General features: G+C 44.3%; 1 protein-coding gene across 1 annotated transcript in view; it reads right to left on the reverse strand.

The window, feature by feature from the left end:
* The window catches only part of PPP1R1B (protein phosphatase 1 regulatory inhibitor subunit 1B), an 87,102-nt gene extending 61,343 nt beyond the window's left edge, over positions 1-25,759 (reverse strand). Inside the window, exon 1 of the mRNA XM_069751663.1 lies at positions 25,128-25,759. Coding sequence (XP_069607764.1) covers positions 25,128-25,265 — 138 coding nt within the window. The 5' untranslated portion in view covers positions 25,266-25,759. The remainder of the gene's footprint in view (positions 1-25,127) is intronic.
* Positions 25,760-25,999: the final 240 nt, after the last annotated feature.

Raw genomic sequence — 25,999 nt, forward strand, 5'->3', positions numbered from 1 at the left:
CTTTATTAGATCATTAGAGACTTTAGTGAGGGCAGTTTCAGTGGAGTGTAAAGAGCGGAAACCAGATTGTAAGGGATCGAGAAGAGAGTTATCCGAGAGATAGCGGATTAGACGGGAGTGGACCAAGCGTTCCAGGGTGTTTAGAGATGAAGGAAAGGTTAGAGACAGGTCTGTAGTTAGCAGTGCAGTTCTGGTCCAGGGATGGCTTTTTAAGTAAAGGGGTTATGATGGCATGTTTAAATGAGGAGGGAAAGATACCTGAAGAAAGAGAGAGGTTAAATATTTTAGTCAGGTGAGTGGTGAGCACTGGTGAGAGAGACTGGAGGAGAGGTGAAGGAATGGGGTCACTATTGCAGGTTGTAGGCCGAGCAGAAGCAAGGAGCTTGGAAACGTCTTCTTCTGAAACAGGCTCAAAGATGTCTAGTGAGCTTGAGGTGCGGCAGGGAAGGGGATCCAGGCACTGAGGATATTGGGCTGAGATATCCTGATGGATGTGGCTGATTTTTTCTAGGAAATAAGTGGACAGACCCTCACCATTGAGATATATATATATATATATATATACATACATATATATATATGTGTATATGTTGGTTTTAAAATTATCATATAAGGGGGCGGTGGCACACTCATGCACAGGGGCCCACCGGAGAATTCTCCTGTGGACCAGTCCGAGCCTGCTGGGTAGTGTAAATCCACTTTTATGTGTGTAAACATGTAAACATTGTGACACCTTATATAAGCAATAACGAACACAACCCATGAACAGGAGTCCTGCAGTTTCTAGAAGAAAACAATGGTATGCTAGTTGCGTACAACTAAAGAGAACCGGTCGTGTAAAAAATGTGATTAATTTGCAGATAAGGGGATAGTCTGAAGGTTAATTTGGTTCTTCTGACATCATTCGGCCTCCGCACTGACAGACCCGCTGCCGGGGGGAAATTAACTTTATTCCTCTCTGCAAGCCCAGTATTTTAGTCAAAGGTGTGGTGCCGGCATGGTTTCAGTCACCCCACTGTACATGGAGAGCGGTGGCTCTCATGGAGAGCGGTGACTGTCAGCACTGACTGACAGCGGATTCATCACTAGAGTTCTGCATTAGGGGGTGGCTATCAGTCAGTGCCAGGGGCATTGTTAAAGCTGCTCTCTATGCCCATAGTGGTGACTGAAACAGTGCTGGTGTCACTCCTATGACTGAAAGACCGAGGCCCCGAGGAGGAATAAAGTGAATTTCCTCCCCGCAGTGGGGTTCTCAGTGCAGAAGCGGCTTTACAATGGTATTAATCTGCAGATTAAACCCACATAAGCAGGTTAATAGCGATATTTTACATGACAGGCTACATTTAATATAACAGTATCCCACCCTTTATAGCTAAGGTTTTCATCCATTAACTTTACAATTTGTGTTACTGTATGATTAGGCTGCTCACAAAACTATGTTGAGCCCTATTTACACACATCTAGTTCTTCCAGTCTAGCAGTCAGTCTTTAAAAGGAACCTGTCATAAAAATGCAGTCCAATCCGCAGGCACCACGCTATATAGCAGGAGGAGCTGAGCGGATTAATATATAGTTTTGTGAGAAAATATTCAATATAACCTGTGTTTTACTCATTCCTCTGCTCTTTCTGGGATTTCGGTCCAGTGGTCCTATCAGCTTGCTTTGTACAAGTTTGCATACAAAGAAAGCTGTCAGTCACTGATAAAACTGGCCATTGGATTGAAAATCCCAGATAGAGCTGAGGTTTAAGGTACCTTCACACATAACGATATCGTTAACGATATCGTTGCTTTTTGTGACGTAGCAACGATATCGTTAAGGAAATCGTTCTGTGTGACAGCGACCAACGATCAGGCCCCTGCTGGGAGATCGTTGGTCGCTGAGGAAAGTCCAGAACTTTATTTCGTCGCTGGATCTCCCGCTGACATCGCTGGATCGGCGTGTGTGACACCGATCCAGCGATGTCTTCACTTGTAACCAGGGTAAACATCGGGTTACTAAGCGCAGGGCCGCGCTTAGTAACCCGATGTTTACCCTGGTTACCAGCGTAAAAGTAAAAAAAACAAACACTACATACTTACCTACCGCTGTCTGTCCCCGGCGCTGTACTTCTCTGCACTCCTCCTGCACTGGCTGTGAGCGTCGGTCAGCCGGAAAGCACAGCGGTGACGTCACCGCTCTGCTTTCCGGCCGCTGTGCTCACAGTGAGTGCAGAGGAGTGCAGAGAAGCTGAGCGCCGGGGACAGACAGCGGTAGGTAAGTATGTAGTGTTTGTTTTTTTTGTACTAACAGCTAAATTTAATGGTCACTACTCCATGCTAATTCTCTTGGATCTCTCTGCAGCATTCGACACTGTGGATCATCAGCTCCTCCTCACTATGCTTCGCTCCATCAGCCTCAAGGACACCGTTCTCTCCTGGTTCTCCTCCTATCTCTCTGACCGATCCTTCACTGTATGTTTTGCTGGTTCCTCCTCCTCTCACCTTCCCCTTACTGTTGGGGTTCCTCAAGGATCAGTCCTAGGCCCCCTCCTTTTCTCTTTGTACACTGCCCCTATTGGACAAACAATCAGTAGATTTGGTTTCCAGTACCATCTCTATGCTGACGACACCCAATTATACACTTCTTCTCCTGATCTCACGCCTGCCTTATTAGAAAACACCAGTGATTGTCTTACCGCTGTCTCTAGCATCATGTCCTCCCTCTATCTGAAACTAAACCTGTCAAAAACTGAACTCCTCGTGTTCTCTCCCTCTACTAACCTACCTTTGGCTGACATTGCCATCTCCATGTGCGGTTCCACCATTACTCCAAAGCAACATGCCCGCTGCCTTGGGGTCATCCTTGATTCTGACCTTTCATTCACCCCCCACATCCGATCACTGGCTCGCTCTTCTTACCTGCATCTCAAAAACATTTCTAGAATTCGCCCTTTTTTTACTTTCGACTCTGCAAAAACTCTTACTGTTTCACTTATTCATTCTCGTCTGGACTATTGTAACTCTCTACTAATCGGCCTCCCTCTTACCAAACTTTCCCCGCTCCAATCTGTCCTGAATGCTGCTGCCAGGATCATATTCCTCACCAACCGTTACACCAATGCCTCTACCTTGTGCCAGTCATTACACTGGCTACCCATCCACTCCAGAATCCAGTACAAAACTACTACCCTCATCCACAAAGCGCTCCATGGCTCAGCACCACCCTACATCTCCTCTCTGGTCTCAGTCTACCACCCTTCCCGTGCCCTCCGCTCCGCTGATGACCTCAGGTTAGCATCCTCAATAATCAGAACCTCCCACTCCCGTCTCCAAGACTTTACACGTGCTGCGCCGATTCTTTGGAATGCACTACCTAGGTTAATACGATTAATTCCCAATCCCCACAGTTTTAAGCGTGCCCTAAAAACTTATTTGTTCAGACTGGCCTACCGCCTCAATGCATTAACCTAACGATCCCTGTGTGGCCTATTAAAAAAACAAACAAAACAAAACAAAAAAAAACAGATTCCTCGCACTATGTTCTCATTCACTTTATGCAGTTAATAGCCCTCTGTGTCTGTACTGCTACATACTTAGGCAGTTAACTGGTTCATGCAGCTTTACATGAACACCCGAGCCTTACACTATGGCCGGTCCGAATAACTATAACAATTGTTACCATCCACCTCTTGTGTCTCCCCTTTTCCTCATAGTTTGTAAGCTTGCGAGCAGGGCCCTCATTCCTCTTGGTATCTGTTTTGAACTGTATTTCTGTTATGCTGTAATGTCTATTGTATGTACAAGTCCCCTCTATAATTTGTAAAGCGCTGCAGAATATGTTGGCGCTATATAAATAAAAATTATTATTATATTATTATTCACGATACAAAACTCATGCAATCACTTAGCATCTATTCACAGCAGGACTGGCCCCATCCTCTGCCATATCTTGCCTACTGATGAGGAGGCATAGATGTCTGCTATGTAATCAAGCACATTTCTCCACTACAGTTATTAAAGGGAGAGTCTCACCCATCTATTACATGTGCCCTGTAATTGGCACCACATGCTACTGGGGTATTGGCACCACATGCTACTGGGGTATTGGCACCACATGCTACTGGGGTATTGGCACAACATGCTACTGGGTTATTGGCACCACATGCTTCTGGGGTATTGGCACCACATGCTACTGGGGTATTGGCACCACATGCTACTGGGGTATTGGCACCACATGCTACTGCAGGTAAGGAAGTTTACCTTTTACTATTAAACATGATTCTCCATGTGCAAATTTTTCTGTAGGATTATGTTATGTTGTGCTGAACTTTACAAATATGTCTCATGCATACCCTGTGGCACGCATATTTTTCCCCAAGTATTTCCTCATGTTCAGTATTGGTCTGCTCCCTGTATCTCAATGTATCTTCAATGGCCTGGTGGAGTAAGCAACTGTCAGACACCTGGCAAGCTGCTTATTTCCAGGAAGAACAAAAAGATCGATAATTCAAACTCAAACTATCTGATCCTTATTTCATTCTACATCATATGTCAAGGGCAAGCTGGGAGGCCAATCTGCCAATCCCACCATGTTTATTCTATAGATGTATTTTTACAGAACGATCTTAGCCTGCTAAGAACAGCGAATAGACTGTATACAAGCATTTTCCACCTCACACTCACACATCATCTGGAAAACTGCAAGAGCCACTAAAAAAAAAGAAAACGACTGATTACCATTCATCTTGATGGGTGACTTACCGGTACTTAGTTTTCCTGACAGCATTCTAAGTTCCCTAATGATATCTCAGGACAAGTAGTAAAATAGCTGCAATAAGCCTAAATCTGGGAACTTAAAGGGAACCTGTCACCCCGAAAATCGCGGGTGAGGTAAGCCCACCGGCATCAGGGGCTTATCTACAGCATTCTGTAATGCTGTAGTTAAGCCCCCGATGTTACCTGAAAGAGGAGAAAAAGACGTTAGATTATACTCACCCAGGGGTGGTCCCGCTGCTGGTCCAGTCGGATGGGTGTCTCTGGTCCGCTGCGGCGCCTCCCATCTTCATTCCAAGACGTTATCTTCTGATCTTCAGCCACGGCTCCGGCGCAGGCGTACTTTGTCTGCCCTGTTGAGGGCAGAACAAAGTACTGCAGTGCGCAGGCGCTGGAAAGGTCAGAGAGGCCCGGAGCCTGCGCACTGCAGTTCCTTGTTCTGCCCTCGACAGGGCAGACAAAGTACGCCTGCGCCAGAGCCGTGGCTGAAGATCAGAACTGGACGTCTTGGAATAAAGATGGGAGGCGCCGCAGCGGACCAGAGACACCCATCCGACCGGACCAGCAGCGGGACCACCCCTGGGTGAGTATAATCTAACGTCTTTTTCTCCTCTTTCAGGTAACATCGGGGGCTTATCTACAGCATTACAGAATGCTGTAGATAAGCCCCTGATGCCGGTGGGCTTACCTCACCCGCGATTTTCGGGGTGACAGGTTCCCTTTAAACAGTAAAATATGGTTTCTCCATTAAAATTAATTAACAATAGGTAGGAACCTTATGGACATTCATATTTTTCCTTTTAGGAATGCATTTTTATTCATTTTGTTATAATTTAGATAGATCATCAAAGAGATTTCATGCTTCAAAATCATATGGCTTTTAGATGCTTCCATATTTGTGAAATGGTCACAGGGTTCATTAGAGAGAACAACTTTAATTCACTTTGTACTTTTTTCTTTGCAAAGTAAACATACATGCCAGCTCAGAAATCTGGGCTTGTCTCACATGACCAGCCGATGACCAAGTTCAATGCACATACGGACTTTGCCTTCAGTGAAATCATGTTATGTTTTTTTGTAGTTTGTGAAGTTTGTATACCTTAGTCATTTCATGACCAGGACTTAATGGGCCATCTGTACAAGAATCCAAAAAATAGTAGTCATCTGCTATGGCTTCAGAAGGGTTGCCCTCTGCTAGACCACCTAGGCCTTTTATAGCTAGGCTTGCTTATGGTATCACAAGCTAGGTACTTTTTTACATATACTGAACAACTAAGCGTATATACGGATGCTTCTCACAAAATTAGAATATCTTCAAAAAGGTGAAGCTCATATATTATATAGAGTCTGTGCAAATAGAGTGATCTATTTCAAGTGTTTATTTCTGTTAATGTTGATGAGTATGGCTTACAGCCAAAAGTCATTATTTCATTAATTGGAATACTTTATTACACCAGCTTGAAAAATGAGTTTAAATGTTGGCCTACTGAAATGTATGATCAGTAAATGCACTAGTAATTGGTTGAGGCTCCTTTTGCATCAATTACTGCATTAATGCAACGTGGCAAGGAGGCGATCAGCCTGGGGCACTGCTGAGGTGTTATAGAAGCCCAGGCTGCTTTGATAGCATCCTTCAGCTCATCTGCATTGTTTTTAAACCAGGTACTGGTACTTTTAGCAGTGTGGACAGGTGCCAAGTCCTGCTGGAGAATTAAATTTCCATCTCTAAAAAGCTTGTCGGCATAGGGAAGCATGAAGTGCTCTAAAATTTCCTGGTAGATGGTGGCGGTGACTTTGGTCTTGATAAAACACAGTGGACCTACGCCTGCAGGCTCCCCAAACCATCACTGATTGTAGAAACTTCACACTAGACCTCAAGCAGCTTGGATTGTGGCCTCTCCACTCTTCCTCCAGACTCTGGGACCTTGATTTCCAAATGAAATGCAAAATTTACTTTCATCTGAAAACAACACCTTGGACCACTGAGCAACAGTCCAGCTCTTTTTCTCCTTTGCCCAGGTAAGACGCTTCTGGCGTTGTCGATTGGTCATGAGTGGCTTGACACAGTGATGGAGATGGAAATTTAATTCTCCAGCAGGACTTGGCATCTTTCCACACTGCCAAAAGTACCAGTACCTGGTTTAAAAACAACAGTATCACTGTACTTGATTGGCCAACAAACTCACCTGACCTTAACCCCATAGAGAATCTATGGGGTATTGTCAAGAGGAAGATGAGAGACACCAGACCCAATAATGCAGATGAGCTGAAGGCTGCTCTCAAAGCAACCTGGGCTTCCATAACACCTCAGCAGTGCCACAGGCTGATCGCCTCCATGCCACGCCACATTGATGCAAAAGGAGCCCCGATCAAATATTGAGTGCATTTACTGAACATACATTTCAGTAGGCCAACATTTAAAATCATTTTTTAAGATGGTTTTATAAAGTATTCTAATTTACTGAGATAATGACTTTTGGGTTTTCATTGGCTGTAAGCCATAATCATCAACATTAACAGAAATAAACATTTGAAATAGATCACTTGATTTGTAATGACTCTATATAATATATGAGTTTCACCTTTTGTATTGAAGAACTGAAATAAATTAACATTTTGATGATATTCTAATTTTGTGAGAAGCACCTCTAATTATCATTGTTGACTTTGTATTAAACAGTTATATACAGTAGCTATAGGGTTTAAAGCTTTTGCAGATTGCTATGGTTCCTACAAATCCCATTGACTTTACCAAGACCTTTCAAGGTAACCTAAATGAAGCCAACTGCTGACACAATATACCAATTAAATCAATATGGTCATTAAAAAAAATCTTTCTAAATCGATTCATAATTATGGGATATTTAAGTAGATCACAATAATATTGCATAGGACAGTAATAACTATAGAATCAAAATTATCATTGTCTTGTTATACAGAATACAGAAACCTAAAAGCGAATGTAGGTTTTCCTGTACCTGGGGCAAAAATTCAGTTTGGCGTCATCTTCTGTACATAGCAAAAGAGGACTGGGATGAGACATCATGAGGCCACTTATATGCGATTTGCACATTTAGGCTGCCGTCACACTAGCAGTATTTGGTTAGTATTTTACCTCAGTATTTGTAAGCCAAAACAAGGAGTGAGTGACAAATACAGAAGTGGTGCTTATGTTTCTATTATACTTTTCCTCTATTTGTTCCATTCCTGGTTTTGGCTTACAAATACTGATGTAAAATACTGACCAAATACTGCTAGTGTGACGGCAGCCTTACAGTCATGGGTGCTTCACTTGCTGATTTTCTCAATGTTCAATGAAACACTACAGTGTTATGAAGGCAATCCAGTAACACAGTGTGCAGTAATCAGAGCACATACAGTGATCTGACAATAACCCAAAAACAATAGAACGAGCTCTGAGACGTGGAATTTCTGTAGACCGCAATACCTGAACCTATCCTAAACACAACTAAAGGCAGCTGTGGATTGCGCCTGACACTACCTATGCAACTCGGCACAGCCTGAGGAACTGACTAGCCTGAAGATAGAAATACAAGCCTGACTTGCCTCAGAGAAATACCCCAAAGGAAAAGGCAGCCCCCCACATATAATGACTGTTAGCAAGATGAAAAGACAAAACGTAGGGATGAAATAGATTCAGCAAAGTGAGGCCCGATATTCTAGATAGAGCGAGGATAGCAAAGAGAACTTTGCAGTCTACAAAAAACCCTAAAGCAAAAAACCACGCAAAGGGGGCAAAAAAACCCACCGTGCCGAACTAACGGCACGGCGGTACACCCTTTGCGTCTCAGAGCTTCCAGCAAAAACGAATAGACAAGCTGGACAGAAAAAACAGCAACAAAAGCAAAGAAGCACTTATCTAAGCAGAGCAGCAGGCCACAGGAAAGATCCAGAAGCTCAGATCCAACACTGGAACATTGACAAGGAGCAAGGAAGACAGAATCAGGTGGAGTTAAATAACAAGGCAGCCAACGAGCTCACCAGAACACCTGAGGGAGGAAGCCCAGAAGCTGCAGTACCACTTGTGACCACAGGAGTGAATTCAGCCACAGAATTCACAACAGTACCCCCCCCTTGAGGAGGGGTCACCGAACCCTCACCAGAGCCCCCAGGCCGACCAGGATGAGCCACATGAAAGGCACGGACAAGATCTGGAGCATGGACATCAGAGGCAAAAACCCAGGAATTATCTTCCTGAGCATAACCCTTCCATTTAACCAGATACTGGAGTTTCCGTCTAGAGACACGAGAATCCAAAATTTTCTCCACAATATACTCCAATTCCCCCTCCACCAAAACAGGGGCAGGAGGCTCAACAGATGGAACCATAGGTGCCACGTATCTCCGCAACAACGACCTATGGAATACATTATGTATGGAAAAGGAGTCCGGGAGGGTCAGACGAAAGGACACAGGATTGAGAATCTCAGAAATCCTATACGGACCAATAAAACGAGGTTTAAATTTAGGAGAGGAAACCTTCATAGGAATATGACGAGAAGATAACCAAACCAGATCCCCAACACGAAGTCGGGGACCCACACGGCGTCTGCGATTAGCGAAAAGTTGAGCCTTCTCCTGGGACAGGGTCAAATTGTCCACTACCTGAGTCCAGATCTGCTGCAACCTGTCCACCACAGTATCCACACCAGGACAGTCCGAAGACTCAACCTGTCCTGAAGAGAAACGAGGATGGAACCCAGAATTGCAGAAAAATGGAGAGACCAAGGTAGCCGAGCTGGCCCGATTATTAAGGGCGAACTCAGCCAACGGCAAAAAGGACACCCAATCATCCTGGTCTGCAGAAACAAAACATCTCAGATATGTTTCCAAGGTCTGATTGGTTCGTTCGGTCTGGCCATTAGTCTGAGGATGGAAAGCCGAGGAAAAAGATAGGTCAATGCCCATCCTACCACAAAAGGCTCGCCAGAACCTTGAAACAAACTGGGAACCTCTGTCAGAAACAATATTCTCAGGAATGCCATGCAAACGAACCACATGCTGGAAGAACAAAGGCACCAAATCAGAGGAGGAAGGCAATTTAACCAAGGGCACCAGATGGACCATTTTAGAAAAGCGATCACAGACCATTCAAATGACTGACATCTTTTGAGAAACGGGAAGGTCAGAAATGAAATCCATCGAAATATGTGTCCAAGGCCTCTTCGGGACCGGCAAGGGCAAAAGCAACCCACTGGCACGTGAACAGCAGGGCTTAGCCCTAGCACAAATCCCACAGGACTGCACAAAAGTACGTACATCCCGTGACAGAGATGGCCACCAGAAGGATCTAGCCACTAACTCTCTGGTACCAAAGATTCCTGGATGACCAGCCAACACCGAACAATGAAGTTCAGAGATAACTTTACTAGTCCACCTATCAGGGACGAACAGTTTCTCGGCCGGACAACGATCAGGTTTATTAGCCTGAAATTTTTGCAACACTCGCCGCAAATCAGGGGAGATGGCAGACACAATGACTCCTTCCTTGAGGATACTCGCCGGCTCAGATAAACCCGGAGAGTCGGGCACAAAACTCCTAGACAGAGCATCCGCCTTCACATTTTTAGAGCCCGGAAGGTACGAAATCACAAAATCGAAGCAAGCAAAAAATAACGACCAACGGGCCTGTCTAGGATTCAAGCGCTTGGCAGACTCAAGAGAAGTAAGGTTCTTATGATCAGTCAATACCACCACGCGATGCTTAGCTCCTTCAAGCCAATGACGCCACTCCTCGAATGCCCACTTCATGGCCAGCAACTCTCGGTTGCCCACATCATAATTACGCTCAGCAGCAGAAAACTTCCTGGAAAAGAAAGCACATGGTTTCAACACTGAGCAACCAGAACCTCTCTGTGACAAAACCGCCCCTGCTCCAATCTCAGAAGCATCAACCTCGACCTGGAACGGAAGAGAAACATCTGGTTGACACAACACAGGGGCAGAACAAAAACGACGCTTCAACTCCTGAAAAGCTTCCACGGCAGCAGAAGACCAATTAACCAAATCAGCACCCTTCTTGGTCAAATCGGTCAATGGTTTGGCAATGCTGGAAAAATTACAGATGAAGCGACGATAAAAATTAGCAAAGCCCAGGAACTTTTGCAGACTTTTCAGAGATGTCGGCTGAGTCCAATCCTGGATGGCTTGGACCTTAACCGGATCCATCTCGATAGTAGAAGGGGAAAAGATGAACCCCTAAAATGAAACTTTCTGCACACCGAAGAGACACTTTGATCCCTTCACGAACAAAGAATTAGCACGCAGGACCTGGAAAACCATTCTGACCTGCTTCACATGAGACTCCCAATCATCTGAGAAGATCAAAATGTCATCCAAGTAAACAATCAGGAATTTATCCAGATACTCACGGAAGATGTCATGCATAAAAGACTGAAAAACAGATGGAGCATTGGCAAGTCCGAACGGCATCACTAGATACTCAAAATGACCCTCGGGCGTATTAAATGCCGTTTTCCATTCATCTCCTTGCCTGATTCTCACCAGATTATACGCACCACGAAGATCTATCTTAGTGAACCAACTAGCCCCCTTAATCCGAGCAAACAAGTCAGATAACAATGGCAAGGGATACTGAAATTTAACAGTGATCTTATTAAGAAGGCGGTAATCAATACACGGTCTCAGCGAACCATCCTTCTTGGCTACAAAAAAGAACCCTGCTCCCAGTGGTGATGACGATGGGCGAATATGTCCCTTCTCCAGGGATTCCTTCACATAACTGCGCATAGCGGTGTGTTCAGGCACGGATAAATTAAATAAACGACCTTTAGGGAATTTACTACCAGGAATCAAATTGATAGCACAATCACAATCCCTATGCGGAGGTAGGGCATCGGACTTGGGCTCTTCAAATACATCCTGATAATCAGACAAGAACTCTGGGACCTCAGAAGGAGTGGATGACGAAATAGACAAAAATGGAACATCACCATGTACCCCCTGACAACCCCAGCTGGATACCGACATAGAGTTCCAATCCAATACTGGATTATGGGTTTGTAGCCATGGCAACCCCAACACGACCACATCATGCAGATTATGTAGCACCAGAAAGCGAATAACTTCCTGATGTGCAGGAGCCATGCACATGGTCAGCTGGGCCCAGTACTGAGGTTTATTCTTGGCCAAAGGTGTAGCATCAATTCCTCTCAACGGAATAGGACACCGCAAAGGCTCCAAGAAAAACCCACAACGTTTAGCATAATCAAATCCATCAGATTCAGGGCAGCGCCTGAATCCACAAACGCCATGACAGAATACGATGACAAAGAGCATATCAAGGTAATGGACAGAAGGAATTTGGACTGTACAGTACCAATGACGGCAGACCTATCGAACCGCTTAGTGCGCTTAGGACAATCAGAAATAGCATGAGTGGAATCACCACAGTAGAAACACAGCCCATTCAGACGTCTGTGTTCTTGCCGTTCAACTCTGGTCATAGTCCTATCGCACTGCATAGGCTCAGGTTTAATCTCAGACAATACCGCCAGATGGTGCACAGATTTACGCTCGCGCAAGCGACGACCGATTTGAATGGCCAAAGACATAGACTCATTCAAACCAGCAGTCATAGGAAAACCCACCATGACATCCTTAAGAGCCTCAGAGAGACCCTTTCTGAACAAAGCTGCCAGCGCAGATTCATTCCACAGAGTGAGTACTGACCACTTCCTAAATTTCTGACAATATACTTCTATATCATCCTGACCCTGGCACAAAGCCAGCAAATTTTTCTCAGCCTGATCCACTGAATTAGGCTCATCGTACAGCAATCCGAGCGCCAGGAAAAACGCATCGACACCACTCAATGCAGGGTCTCCTGGCGCAAGAGAAAATGCCCAGTCCTGAGGGTCGCCGCGCAAAAAAGAAATAATAATCAAAACCTGTTGAACTGAATTACCAGAAGAATGAGGTTTCAAGGCCAGAAATAGCTTACAATTATTTTTGAAGCTCAGAAACTTAGTTCTATCACCAAAAAACAAATCAGGAATAGGAATTCTTGGTTCTAGCATAGATTTCTGATCAATTGTATCTTGAATCTTTTGTACATTTATAACGAGATTATCCATTGAAGAGCACAGAGCCTGAATATCCATGTCCACAGCTGTGTCCTGAAGCACCCTAATGTCTAGGGGGAAAAAAAGACTGAACACAGAGCTGAGAAAAAAAAATGATGTCAGAACTTCTTTTTTCCCTCTATTGAGAATCATTAGTAAGGCTCCTTGTACTGTTATGAAGGCAATCCAGTAACACAGTGTGCAGTAATCAGAGCACATACAGTGATCTGACAATAACCCAAAAACAATAGAACGAGCTCTGAGACGTGGAATCTCTGTAGACCGCAATACCTGAACCTATCCTAAACACAACTAAAGGCAGCTGTGGATTGCGCCTGACACTACCTATGCAACTCGGCACAGCCTGAGGAACTGACTAGCCTGAAGATAGAAATACAAGCCTGACTTGCCTCAGAGAAATACCCCAAAGGAAAAGGCAGCCCCCCACATATAATGACTGTTAGCAAGATGAAAAGACAAAACGTAGGGATGAAATAGATTCAGCAAAGTGAGGCCCGATATTCTAGATAGAGCGAGGATAGCAAAGAGAACTTTGCAGTCTACAAAAAACCCTAAAGCAAAAAACCACGCAAAGGGGGCAAAAAAACCCACCGTGCCGAACTAACGGCACGGCGGTACACCCTTTGCGTCTCAGAGCTTCCAGCAAAAACGAATAGACAAGCTGGACAGAAAAAACAGCAACAAAAGCAAAGAAGCACTTATCTAAGCAGAGCAGCAGGCCACAGGAAAGATCCAGAAGCTCAGATCCAACACTGGAACATTGACAAGGAGCAAGGAAGACAGAATCAGGTGGAGTTAAATAACAAGGCAGCCAACGAGCTCACCAGAACACCTGAGGGAGGAAGCCCAGAAGCTGCAGTACCACTTGTGACCACAGGAGTGAATTCAGCCACAGAATTCACAACACTACAGCCCCTGCTTCATTCAGAGAAGCAATAATAGAAGGTACAGTGGCATGTAAAATTTGGACCACCCCTTTCAAAATTATTGTTACTGTGAACAGTTAAGCAAGTTGAAGATGAAATGATCTCTAACAGGCCTAAACTTAAAGGTAACCGTACAAATGAAAATGAGTGGTCATGTGATGATCGCTGGATCTGGCAAGCACAGCAAATTTCTGACAATGATTATATTAGGATTGGGCAAGCTACAGTGCTTAATTTTATCTCCTAACATAAATACAGATGAAGTACCCTAACTCTTAACTTGTCTAACTTCACAGTATTTTATTAACATAGCCATGCCTCATGTTATCTGACAAGTTATTATTACATGTGTACAGGATTGGAGCCAATAACAGTACAGGCATACTCTACCAAAACCAACATCAGTACAGAAATACATCACTAGAACAACAGAAAAACTAACAATACAGCAATACATCACTAGAACCACCATCAGTATATAAATATGGCACCACACCCACCATCAGTACAGAAATACATCACTAGAACCACCAACAGTACCCAACAGTACAGACATACAGTATCAAAACCATGATAAGTTCAGTAATACAGCAGCATAAACACCAGAAATACATCTCCAGAACCATGATCAATACTAAAATACATCACCAGAACTAACATCAGTGCACACGTACATCACCGGAACCACAATCAGTGCAGAAATACAGCACCTAAACCACCAACAGTATAGAAATAACTCACTAGAACCATCATCAGTACATGAATACAGTACCATAACCACCATTGGCACACATATATCTTGACAAAACCCCAATCAGTATAGTAATACATCACTGGAACCACCATCGGTTCAGAAATACATCAGCAGAGCCACCAACAGAACAGAAATACAGCATCACAACCACCATCAGTACATTGGTAGAATCCCCATTAGTACAGAAATAATCAGAACCTACAGCAGTACATAAATAAATTACCAGAACCACCATCAGTACAGAAATACATCTTCAGAAACCACCATCAGTACAGAAATACAGCATCACAATCACAATTGGTTCAGCAATATGTCACCAGAATCAAAAACAGTCCAGACATACAGCACCAGAATCACTAACAGTTCACAAATACAGCATCACAACCACCATTAGCACAGGAATACATCATGAGAACCATCAACAGTACATGAATACAGCACCAGAATCACCACCAGTACAAAATACAGCTTCACAACTACCATCAGTACATGAATACAGCACAAAGCTTAGTACAGCGATCAATTGTAATGTCAGACAGGCACCATATTCAATTGTATTGCATGAACCTACAACTCCCAGTATGTCTTTAACACTGGTAAGGCGATACTGGAAGTTGTTGTTAACAGCCATCATCAGTCTGTGGACCATACAGGAACCACAGTAATGATGAAGGAGTAGTCAGTATTACAAATCATTTACATCCTAGTACCTTATAGGTCCTTATAGGTAACATATTCTCTAATTGGAATTGTGCTCTTTATTTTCAGCTCCATCTGGTCCAGGCGTCATGATGACTTTTCACATCCACAATTCATCTCTACAGACTTCCATCTTCCATTTTCTGCAGCACATCATGACATGTACCCTTAAAAATGAAAGTGTGATTATAAAATTTCCACTTAAATATATCTGCCCCAATACAGTGCCCCTGAATAAGTACCCTACAATATGCACTGCACTCTTTCCCTCTTATGATACATGGCCTTCACATTGCTCTGTCTTTTCCATACTGGGCCCCCTTTCAGACTGTCCCCTCATACTGTGTACTCCATACACTCCCCAGTCTCTATACTGTACTCCCTCCTCACAGTCCCCCCTCTGCATTCCGTCCCCTACATACTGTACCCTTACACAACTCTCCATGCTGTTCCCCCTCTATATTCCCCCCACACCAGCCAGTCTCTATACTGTGCCCCTCCTCACACTCGACTACATACTGTGCACTTACACTGTCCCCCATGCTGTCCCCTCTCTATACTGCTCTTCACACTAACCAGTCTCTAAATTGTGCCTCCACAGTTTTCTCCCTTCACAAATTTATTGCATAATGTTACCTCACATATACCCCCTACTGATCCCTCCCCCCTCCCAATTCTTTATCATGACATATTTTCTCCCTCTCCATACTATCTACTCACATATCCCCTGTGCCCATGCTGTCTCCTCACACATTTCTATCCCTTGCCCATTCTGTCTCGTCACATATTTCACCACCCCCTGCAAATACTGTCACCACATATATCCCCCTTCCCCATGAGGTCTCCTCACACATTTCTCTTTGCCCACAGTATCTCCACACACATCTCTGCTCCCCATATGGTTCACTCACACAATACCTCCATCCTATACTGTTTGCTCACACATTTACTCCCTCGCCATAATGTCTCATCACACATCTCCCCTCTCTATGGTGCCTCCTCACACATTCTCCTCTGCCCATACTGTCTCCTCACACATTCCCCCTGCCCATACTGTCTCATCACACATTCCTTCCCACTCATACTGTCTTCTCACACATTCTCAAAATATTTTATATATATATATATTTTTATATAGCGCTAACATATTCTGCAGCGCTTTACAGACATCATCACTGTCCCCAATGGGGCTCACAATCTAAATTTCCTATCAGTATGTCTTTGGAATGTGGGAGGAAACCAGAGAACCCGGAGGAAACCCACGCGAACACCGAGAGAACGTACAAACTCTTTGCAGATGTTGTCCTTGGTGGGATTTGAACCCAGGACTCCAGCGCTGCAAGGCTGCAGTGCTAACCACTAAGCCACCGTGCTGCCCACACGTTTCCCTCCCTGTCCATACTATCTCCTCATACATTCCTACTGTCCTTACTGGCTCCTCACACATTCACCTACTCCGCCATGCCCAAATGGTCACCTTGCACATTCCTGCCCCACCTATACTGTCTCCTCATACATTCCCCAGCCCATACTGTCTGCTCACACGTTCCCCTGCCCATACTGTCTTCTCACACATTCCTCCCCATTCATACTGTCTTCTCACACATTCCCCTCCTCCCATGCTGTCTACACACACATTTCCCTCCCTGGCCATACTATCTCCTCATACATTCCTACTGTCCATATTGGCTCCTCACAAATTCACCTACTCCGCCCTGCCCAAATGATCACCTCGCACATTCCTGCCCCACCCATACTGTCTCCTCATACATTCCCCAGCCCATACTGTCCCCTCACACATGCCTCTTACCTAGTCCATACTGTCTTCTCACATATTTCCTATCCTCCCTGCCCATACTTTCTGATATGATGTGAAAATGTGATCAGCTGACCTGATCACGCTGCTGACCGTCACCCTGACATGGAAGTTCCAGTGGTCAGGGCTTTAGATGTGAGTACAATTGAGTGCTGAGAGCCAGCATTTTAAATCTTCTCTGAGCCGACTGTCAGCTTGACAACTGGCTTAAAGGATGGCCGAATCCCATTGCGTGGGGGCAAAAAGCAGCAGCTGGGGAGACTTCCATATCCAGCAGAAACGCAATAAAAACACATCTAATCCACACATGAAGTTTTTTAAAAGCCAAACACCAGGAAGTTTCAAAAACATAGCAGCTTTATTTAAAACATAACATACCAAAAAGAGACAAAAACCGCATCATCAAAAATACAATAAAAATGCTTGTAAAAAATGCAATGAAAGAAATGCAAATAACCTAATCAGGTGCAGAAATAAGTGCAGAAATGCTGCAGAAAATACTAATTGTGAGAATGTAGCCTAAAAATGATTGTAAAAAAGAAACCTGTTGTCTTGTTACCCCTAGCAACCAATCAAATTGCATCTCTAATTTTTTCGGGGCAGTTTCACATTTGAAAGTCATGATGTGATTGGTTACTGTGGGAGACAAGGCTGTTTTTCTGTCAGACAAATACTGCAGTAAGATGGGTATTCTTTGTAAGGTCTCAGAAAGGAATTTAGGGGCATAATGGACAAGCATTTATCAATAGGTATTACCAGCCCTATGTAGTCTGCGCACAAAATGGCAAACATGATACGTAGGCTGAGGTTACACCAGGGACACCTAGCTTCAGTCCTTCCCAAGCGTTCGTGTCTGTAATGGGCTCAAAGCCACAGAAGAAGTCACGTTTTTTTTAATTGGCACATAGTAGGTGACAGCTCTGTTACGCATGTTGTATTGAACATATCTCCACGACACATATGTGCGGTATACAGGTGTACGGAGCTCGGACAAGACTTTGCACCCGGCACAAAGGATAGTGATATCTATTGTACCATACAGAAATACATACAATGGAGAAAGAGGAAATATGGCACAATACGCGAATATGCAAACACAATACCTTCCGGGTGCCCAGAGAACAGGTACGTGTGACAAACAGTAATGTCCTAGTTCTCTGCTTAGAGCATATTTAGTGGTACATCCAGATGCCGAGAGGAGAAAGCGATTTATAAAAAGGAATGTGCACCGCCATATTAAAGTGATTTTCTGAACGAGGCTCAAAACTAGTGTAGGAGCATAATATTAGGGTCCTAACAGTGTGTAACGTACACACTGTTAGGATTCTGCTCTATTTCCAATTTTCAGCAAGCTTCATGTGACATCTCATGTGACCTTTGCATACTTGCCAGTCACGTGCCTTTCCCATATCGGACTGTGAGCGGAAACACTGGGGTGTGGGTGGATGGTAAAGAAGGATCTACGGTAATTCACCCAGCTAAGCCTTTTTGATCTGCTCCTTTTGCAAGGTGTTTTGCACCACACCATGGGAAATTACATCCAAATCTTTGTCCTAAAAGAGCACCAATTTCTAGGACCCCCCACAGATATTACAATTGTCATACAGTCATATGTTCCAAAGAATCGGGGCACCACCACATTTAACCAAAATGGAGAGCCACTCGGTAAAATTTTCTCCGTCCTACCATCCATTTATTTGAATAACTGAGATTTAGTGCATCGTAAAGGCCAGACCTGGAATCAGGAGAGTTAAAAAAGCCGGGCAGGCACCAGCTGATCGCTACCACAGTTTACGTCTTAGTGGGCGAGCGCCTCATATTAGGTATGATAGGTCACATTTCAATGCAGGACGTTGTTTGTTCGAGCTCTGCCATTATCCTCCATCATTTTCTCCCCTCTCTCATATTGTGTGGTTCTTAGTATCCCTCTGCTGCACACTGGGGAAAAGTTGAACAGGAATGAGCAGTCTGCGCTGAACACATGTCCTCTATTCAGAATTTAATTAAAGACCACACACACTAATACACTGATATTGTGAATGGCGCTGCGCAGCCGACTGATTAATCCACTGAGTTTCTCGCGGCCCAGCAGGATTGTTCCCAAATTATATGCTGCGAAATTACTTATTGCTCAAGTGATGTCTGGCATAAATCTGTTCTCCTCCGGCCCTTGCTCAGCCTCATAAACTGAAAAGTACACAGCATCATATATTTTCAAGCCATCGATGTTGTCCTCTTTTATTAGATGAAATCCTAATAATAATTAGGAGATTGCAAAAAGGACAAAAATCTGGAACTGGCATTGTGCGACATATTAGTTTAAAGGGGTTGTCTGGGACTTGATGGCTTGTCCTTACGATAGGTCATGAATGTTTGATCAGTGGGGGTGAGACACCCGGCACCCTCGCGGATCAGCTGTTCCCAGTGTCGGTATGTGGCCTGAACTGCTCAGTTACAGAGCTGCACAGCACAGCGCCATTGATGGAATAGTGGCTGCGGCCATGTATTGCACAGCTGATCGGCCGAGGTGCTGGATATCGCACCCTCAACGATCAGACATTGATGACCTCTCCTAAGGATTAGCCATCAGTGTTAACGTTCCAGACAACCCCTTTAAGGCCAGTTTAATCTGGCTGTAATATAGTGGTGCCATATAACTCTAATATCATGGAGTTTTAAGGTGTTATTTACTGTATTATGGGCAAACTGAACCACTATGCTGGAATCTATGATGAGTACTGATCTGCTCAGTACTCAGCAGAAAGTAGTCTGAGTGTAATAGACTTAAAATGGCTGCATTGTGGCTATATACACTGCGTGCAGAATTATTAGGCAAGTTGTATTTCAGAGGATTATTTTTATTATTTATTCAACAACTATGTTCTCAATCAACCAAAAGACTTATAAATATCAAAGCTTAATATTTTTGGAAGTTGGAGTGGTTTTTTTTTTATCTTAGGAGGACATCTGTGTGCAGGTAACTATTACTGTACAGAATTATTAGGCATCTTAATAAAAAACAAATATATTCCCATCTCACTTGTTTATTTTCACCATGTAAACCAATAAAACTGCACAAAATTTAGAAATAAACATTTCTGACATGCAAAAACAAAACAAAAAAAAATTAGTGACCAATATAGCCACCTTTCTTTATGATGACACTCAAGAGCCTTCCATCCATAGATTCTGTCAGTTGCTTGATCTGTTTACGATCAACATTGCGTGCAGCAGCCACCACAGCCTCCCAGACACTGGTGTACTGTTTTCCCTCCCTGTAGATCTCACATTTTATGAGGGACTACAGGTTCTCTATGGGGTTCAGATCAGGTGAACAAGGGGGCCATGTCATTATTTTTTCTTCTTTGAGACCTTTACTGGCCAGCCACGCTGTGGAGTAGTTGGAGGCATATGATGGAGCATTGTCCTGCATGAAAATCATGTTTTTCTTGAACGATACCGACTTCTTCCTGTACCACTGCTTGAAGAAGTTGTCTTCCAGAAACTGGCAGTAGGTCTGGGAGTTGAGCTTCACTCCATCCTCAACCCGAAAAGATCCCACAAGGTCATCTTTGATGATACCAGCCGATACCAGTACCCCACCTCCACCTTGCTGGCATCTGAGTCGTAGTGGAGCTCTCTGCCCTTTACTGATCCAGCCTCTGGCCCATCAAGAGTCACTCTCATTTCATCAGTCCATAACACCTTTGAGAAGTCAGTCTTAAGCTATTTCTTGGCCCAGTCTTGACGTTTTATCTTATGTTTCTTGTTCAAAGGTGGTCGTTTTTCAGCCTTCCTTACCTTGGCCATGTCCCTGAATATCGCACACCTTGTGCTTTTTGATACTCCAATAACATTGCAGCTCTGAAATATGGCAAAACTGGTGGCAAATGGCTCTTGGCTTTTCCTCAATTTATGGGCAGTTATTTTGCGCCTTTTTTGCCTTTTTTGCCCAACACACTTTTTGCGACCCTGTTGGCTATTTGCCATGAATCGCTTGATTGTTCGGTGATCACGCTTCAAAAGTTTGGCAATTTCAACATTGCTGCATCCCTCTGCAAGACATCTCTCAATTTTGGACTTTTCAGAGCCCATCAAATCTCTCTTCTGACCCATTTTGCCAAAGGAAAGAAAGTTGCCTAATACTAAAGCACACCTTATATAGGGTTTTGATGTCATTAGACAACACCCCTCCTCATCACAGAGATGCACATCACCTGATTTACTTAATTGGTAGTTGGCTCTCAAGCCTGAACAGCTTGGAGTAGGACAACATGTATAAAAAGTATCATGTGATCCAAAAAACAACTTGCCTAATAATTCTGCACGCAGTGTAATACCAACCTTAAGGTCACAAAACTTGTCTGACCCCTAATTGTACTTCTCGTGCCCTATGACCACATTAGCTAATCTATCCTGAATACTGAAGGGAAACAGGGCACAACAATCCATCGACAGTATTCTAATAGAGTCCTGTAGAGTCTGCTTGACCTACGTCTTGGAGATGACCACGAATAGCTTGGCAAGCTACAATTCTGGATGGGATGCAATTAAAGATAATCATAATGTCCCCAAGCCATCTACTACATAATTGTCTAAGGGTCACTTCCGTCTGTCTGTCTTTCTGTCTGTCTGTCACGGATATTCATTGGTCGCGGCCTCTGTCTGTCATGGAAATCCAAGTCGCTGATTGGTCGTGGCAAAACAGCCACGACCAATCAGCGACGGGCACAGTCCGGTGGAAAAATGGCCGCTCCTTCCTCCCCGCAGTCAGTGCCTGCTCCGTACTCCCCTCCAGTCAGCGCTCACACAGGGTTAATGGCAGCATTGACCGTTGTGTAACGCACTTGGTTAACACTGCTATTAACCCTGTGTGACCAACTTTTTACTATTCATGCTGCCTAGGCAGCATCAATAATAAAAAGATCTAATTCTAAAAATAATAAAAAAAATAAAAAATAGTTATATACTCACTGTCCGTCGGATCAGGAACCGGCCTTTCTGGCTCCTCGTGAGATGATGACGTGCGGTCACGGCTTCGATCCGGGGGCCAACGGAGGGTGAGTATATAACTATTTTTTATTTTAATTCTTTTTTTAACAGGGATATGGTGCCCACATTGCTATGTACTGCGTGGGCTGTGCAATATATTATGTGGGCTGTATTATATACTACTACGTGGCTGGGCAATATACTACGTGACTGGGCAATATACTACGTGACTGGGCAATATACTACGTGGCTGGGCAATATACTACGTGACTGGGCAATATACTACGTGGCTGGGCAATATACTGCGCGGGCTGTGCAATGTACTGCGCGGGCTGTGCAATGTACTGCGCGGGTTGCGCAATATAGTACGCGGGCTGTGCAATGTACTGCGCGGGTTGTGCAATGTACTGTGCGGGCTGTGCAATGTACTGCGTGGGTTGTGCAATATAGTATGCGGGCTGTGCAATGTACTACGCGGGCTGTGCAATATACTGCATGGGCTGTGCTATACACTACGTGGCCTGTGTTATACACTACGTGGCATGTGTTATACACTACGTGGCCTATGTTATATACTGCGTGAGTGGTACTGCGCGGGCTGTGCAATATACTACGCGGACTGTGCAATATATTACATGGCTGGGCATTATACTACGTGGCTGGGCAATATACTACGTGACTGGCCAATATACTACGTGACTGGGCAGTATACTACGTGACTGGGCAGTATACTACGTGTCTGTGCTGTATACTACGTGGCTCTGTGCTGTATACTACGTGGCTGGGCAATATACTACGTGACTGGCCAATATACTACATGACTGGGCAGTATACTACGTGTCTGTGCTGTATACTACGTGGCTCTGTGCTGTATACTACGTGACTGGGCAATATACTACGTGGCTGGGCAATATACTATGTGGCTGGGCAATATACTACGTGGCTGGGCAATATACTACGTGGATGGGCAATATACTACGTGACTGGGCAGTATACTACGTGGGCTGGGCAATATACTACGTGGACACGCATCTACTATATAATTGTCTAAGGGTCACTTCCGTCTGTCTGTCAGTCTTTCTGTCTGTCTTTCTGTCACAGATATTCATTGGTTGCGGCCTCTGTCGGTCATGGAAATCCAAGTCGCTGATTGGTCGCGGCAAAACAGCCACGACCAATCAGCGACGGCCACAGTCCGGAAGAAAATGGCCGCTCATTACTCCCCGCAATCAGTGCCCGGCGCCCGCATACTCCCCTCCGGTCACCGCTCACACAAGGTTAATGCCGGCGGTTAATGCCGGCGGTAACGGACAGCGTTATGCCGCGGGTAACGTTACCGCTGCTATTAACCCTGTGTGTCCCCAACTTTTTACTATTGATGCTGCCTATGCGGCATCAATAGTAAAAAAATGTAATGTTAAAAATAATAAAAAAAAACAAACCTGCTATACTCACCCTCTGTTGTCCGCCGAGCCACTCGCGCCGGCCGCCATCATCCGTTCCCGGCGATGCACTGCAAAATTACCCAGAAGACTTAGCGGTCTCACGAGTAATGGGTAATTTCGCAATGCATCCTGGGAACGGAAGATGGAGGCAACCGTGCGTGTATCGCCGGAGCTTCACTGGATCCCAGGGGTGAGTATATAACTATTTTTTTATTTTAATTATTTTTTTTTAACAGGGATATGGTGCCCACACTGTGTATACTACGTGGGCTGTTAGATACCGTGTGGCTGCTATATACTACATAGGCAGTGTTATATACTGCGTGGCTGCTATATACTGTGTGGGCAGTGTTATATACTACGTGGCTGCTATATACTGCGTGGGCATTGTTATATACTACGTGGCTGCTATATACTGCGTGGGCAGTGTTATATACTACGTGGCTGCTATATACTGCGTGGGCTGTTTTATATACTACGTGGCTGCTATATACTGCGTGGGCAGTTTTATATACTACGTGGCTGCTATATACTGCATGGGCTGTGCTATATATTACGTGGCCAGTGTTATACACTGTGTGACCTATGTTATATACTACGTCGCCTGTGTTAAATACTGCATGGCTGCTATATACTGCGTGGGCTGTGTTATATTGTACGTGGCTGTTTTATATACTGCGTGGCCACTGTTATATATTGCGTGACCTGTATTAACGCATCGGGTATTCTACAATATGTATGTATATAGCAGCCACATAGTATATAGCACAGGCCACGTAGTATTTGTCTGCTATATACTACATGGCTCCTATATACTACGTGGCCTGTGCTATATACTATGTGGCTGCTATATACATACATAAATACATATTCTAGAATACCCAATGCGTTAGAATCGGGCTACCATCTAGTATTCTAGAATACCCGATGTGTTAGAATCGGGCCACCATCTAGTCACCAATAATTGTCAAATGTTGTGTCCACACAGACGTTTTCAGGCCTCAGTATAATATTGACTGTGTTCTCAATACCAGGCAGCAGCCACTGTAGTAAAGGTGTCATTTACAACATATTAAAAATTATTACATTTTAACGCTGCCTGTAAAATAGTTCACATCATAATAATCAGACCGGAAGAGGCTTATACAGACTTTACAGGGACGAAAAGTGTAATTTTGATAATTTTTGCACACTGTCGGAGCCTTTTTTAGGACAAGACCGAGTGTTGAAAGATGGTGTATAATGAGAGATGTTGATTTGTCATATTCCTTTTTTTTCCGTTGCTTGATGCAATAGTTAGCAATAATTGGAAAGTTATACTCCGTCAATAAAATCCCAGAGATTAAAGTATGAAGAAAATAGCCCCTGGCAGTTATGATGTTACAGATACATAGACGTATGGACAGTTACAGGGGTGGACATAGACAGAAGAGGTCCCTGTGCAAGAACAATATATGGGCTCTTTGCAGTCCAATAGCTCATCATAATGTACAATTCCAGTTGCTTTGGAAGTGGGCCCCGTTACCTCTAGTGCCCCAGGTTGCACCCATTGTATGTCCGCCCCTGTGGATATATGTGTTATGATGCAGTTTGGAGAACCATTCTGGGTACTCACCATCTCCACTGCTCTGGGGTCAAGTTGGCTGGGGGGCACAGCCACTGAAAACTGGATCTTCTTTCTCCCCTTAGGCTCCATCTGTGGGTTAGTCTGTGAGAGGCTGGAGTGCATTCCTTGTGGAGACCCAGAGCTCATCCTGACTGCTTGTTGCTTCAGAAGTCTTCTTGCTTTCTGTGTCCTTCTGTCTCTCTCTGAGCTGTTTACCTCCTGTAGTTCTGCTCCTTACCTCTCCCTCCTCCTTGCTATTCCCCTTCTCAGCCTCAACTCTATGCTACACAGTGTATCACTCCCTTGCACTCCCCTAACTCTTTTGACCCCCCTTTCCTCTCACTTGATGACCTTGGTACCTCCCTTTGTCCTATACCAGTTTGTGTCCTCTCACCCTGGCTTGTAATCTGTGCACTGCTGGAGGATATCCTTGTACAGCTGCCAGGTTGGATCCTACCTCTGGTCTGGAATGCCTGCTCTACACACTGCACCTTTGTCTATACTTCTGCCTGTCTGTCCCATGCTATATACTGCTTCTCCCGCATCCTATCATAATGTGTTGAAACCCTGGGCTTTAAGTAAGCATCAAAGCCTAGCCGGACACTCACGTAAGGACAGCCTGTGGATTTCCAGCTGTAGATGAACTGCTACTTATGAATTTATGGATATGAGAGGATTAGATGACACTCACAGGAAACAGTGATGTCATGGCATCTAGTCCCATGCTGTTCACCTGGACAGCCAAGAAAACCTAGCCCCCAACATACAGTAATTTTGAACAGGCTAGAAGAATGTAGATATGTCTACAAGAAACATTTTTTGGTTAGAACAAGGTGGTGTTACTCAAATCCCTATATATCTTGATTCCTTTTCATCTTGGA

The sequence above is a fragment of the Ranitomeya imitator genome, chromosome 2, assembly GCF_032444005.1.
Source record: "Ranitomeya imitator isolate aRanImi1 chromosome 2, aRanImi1.pri, whole genome shotgun sequence".
Taxonomy (NCBI): Eukaryota; Metazoa; Chordata; class Amphibia; order Anura; family Dendrobatidae; genus Ranitomeya; species Ranitomeya imitator.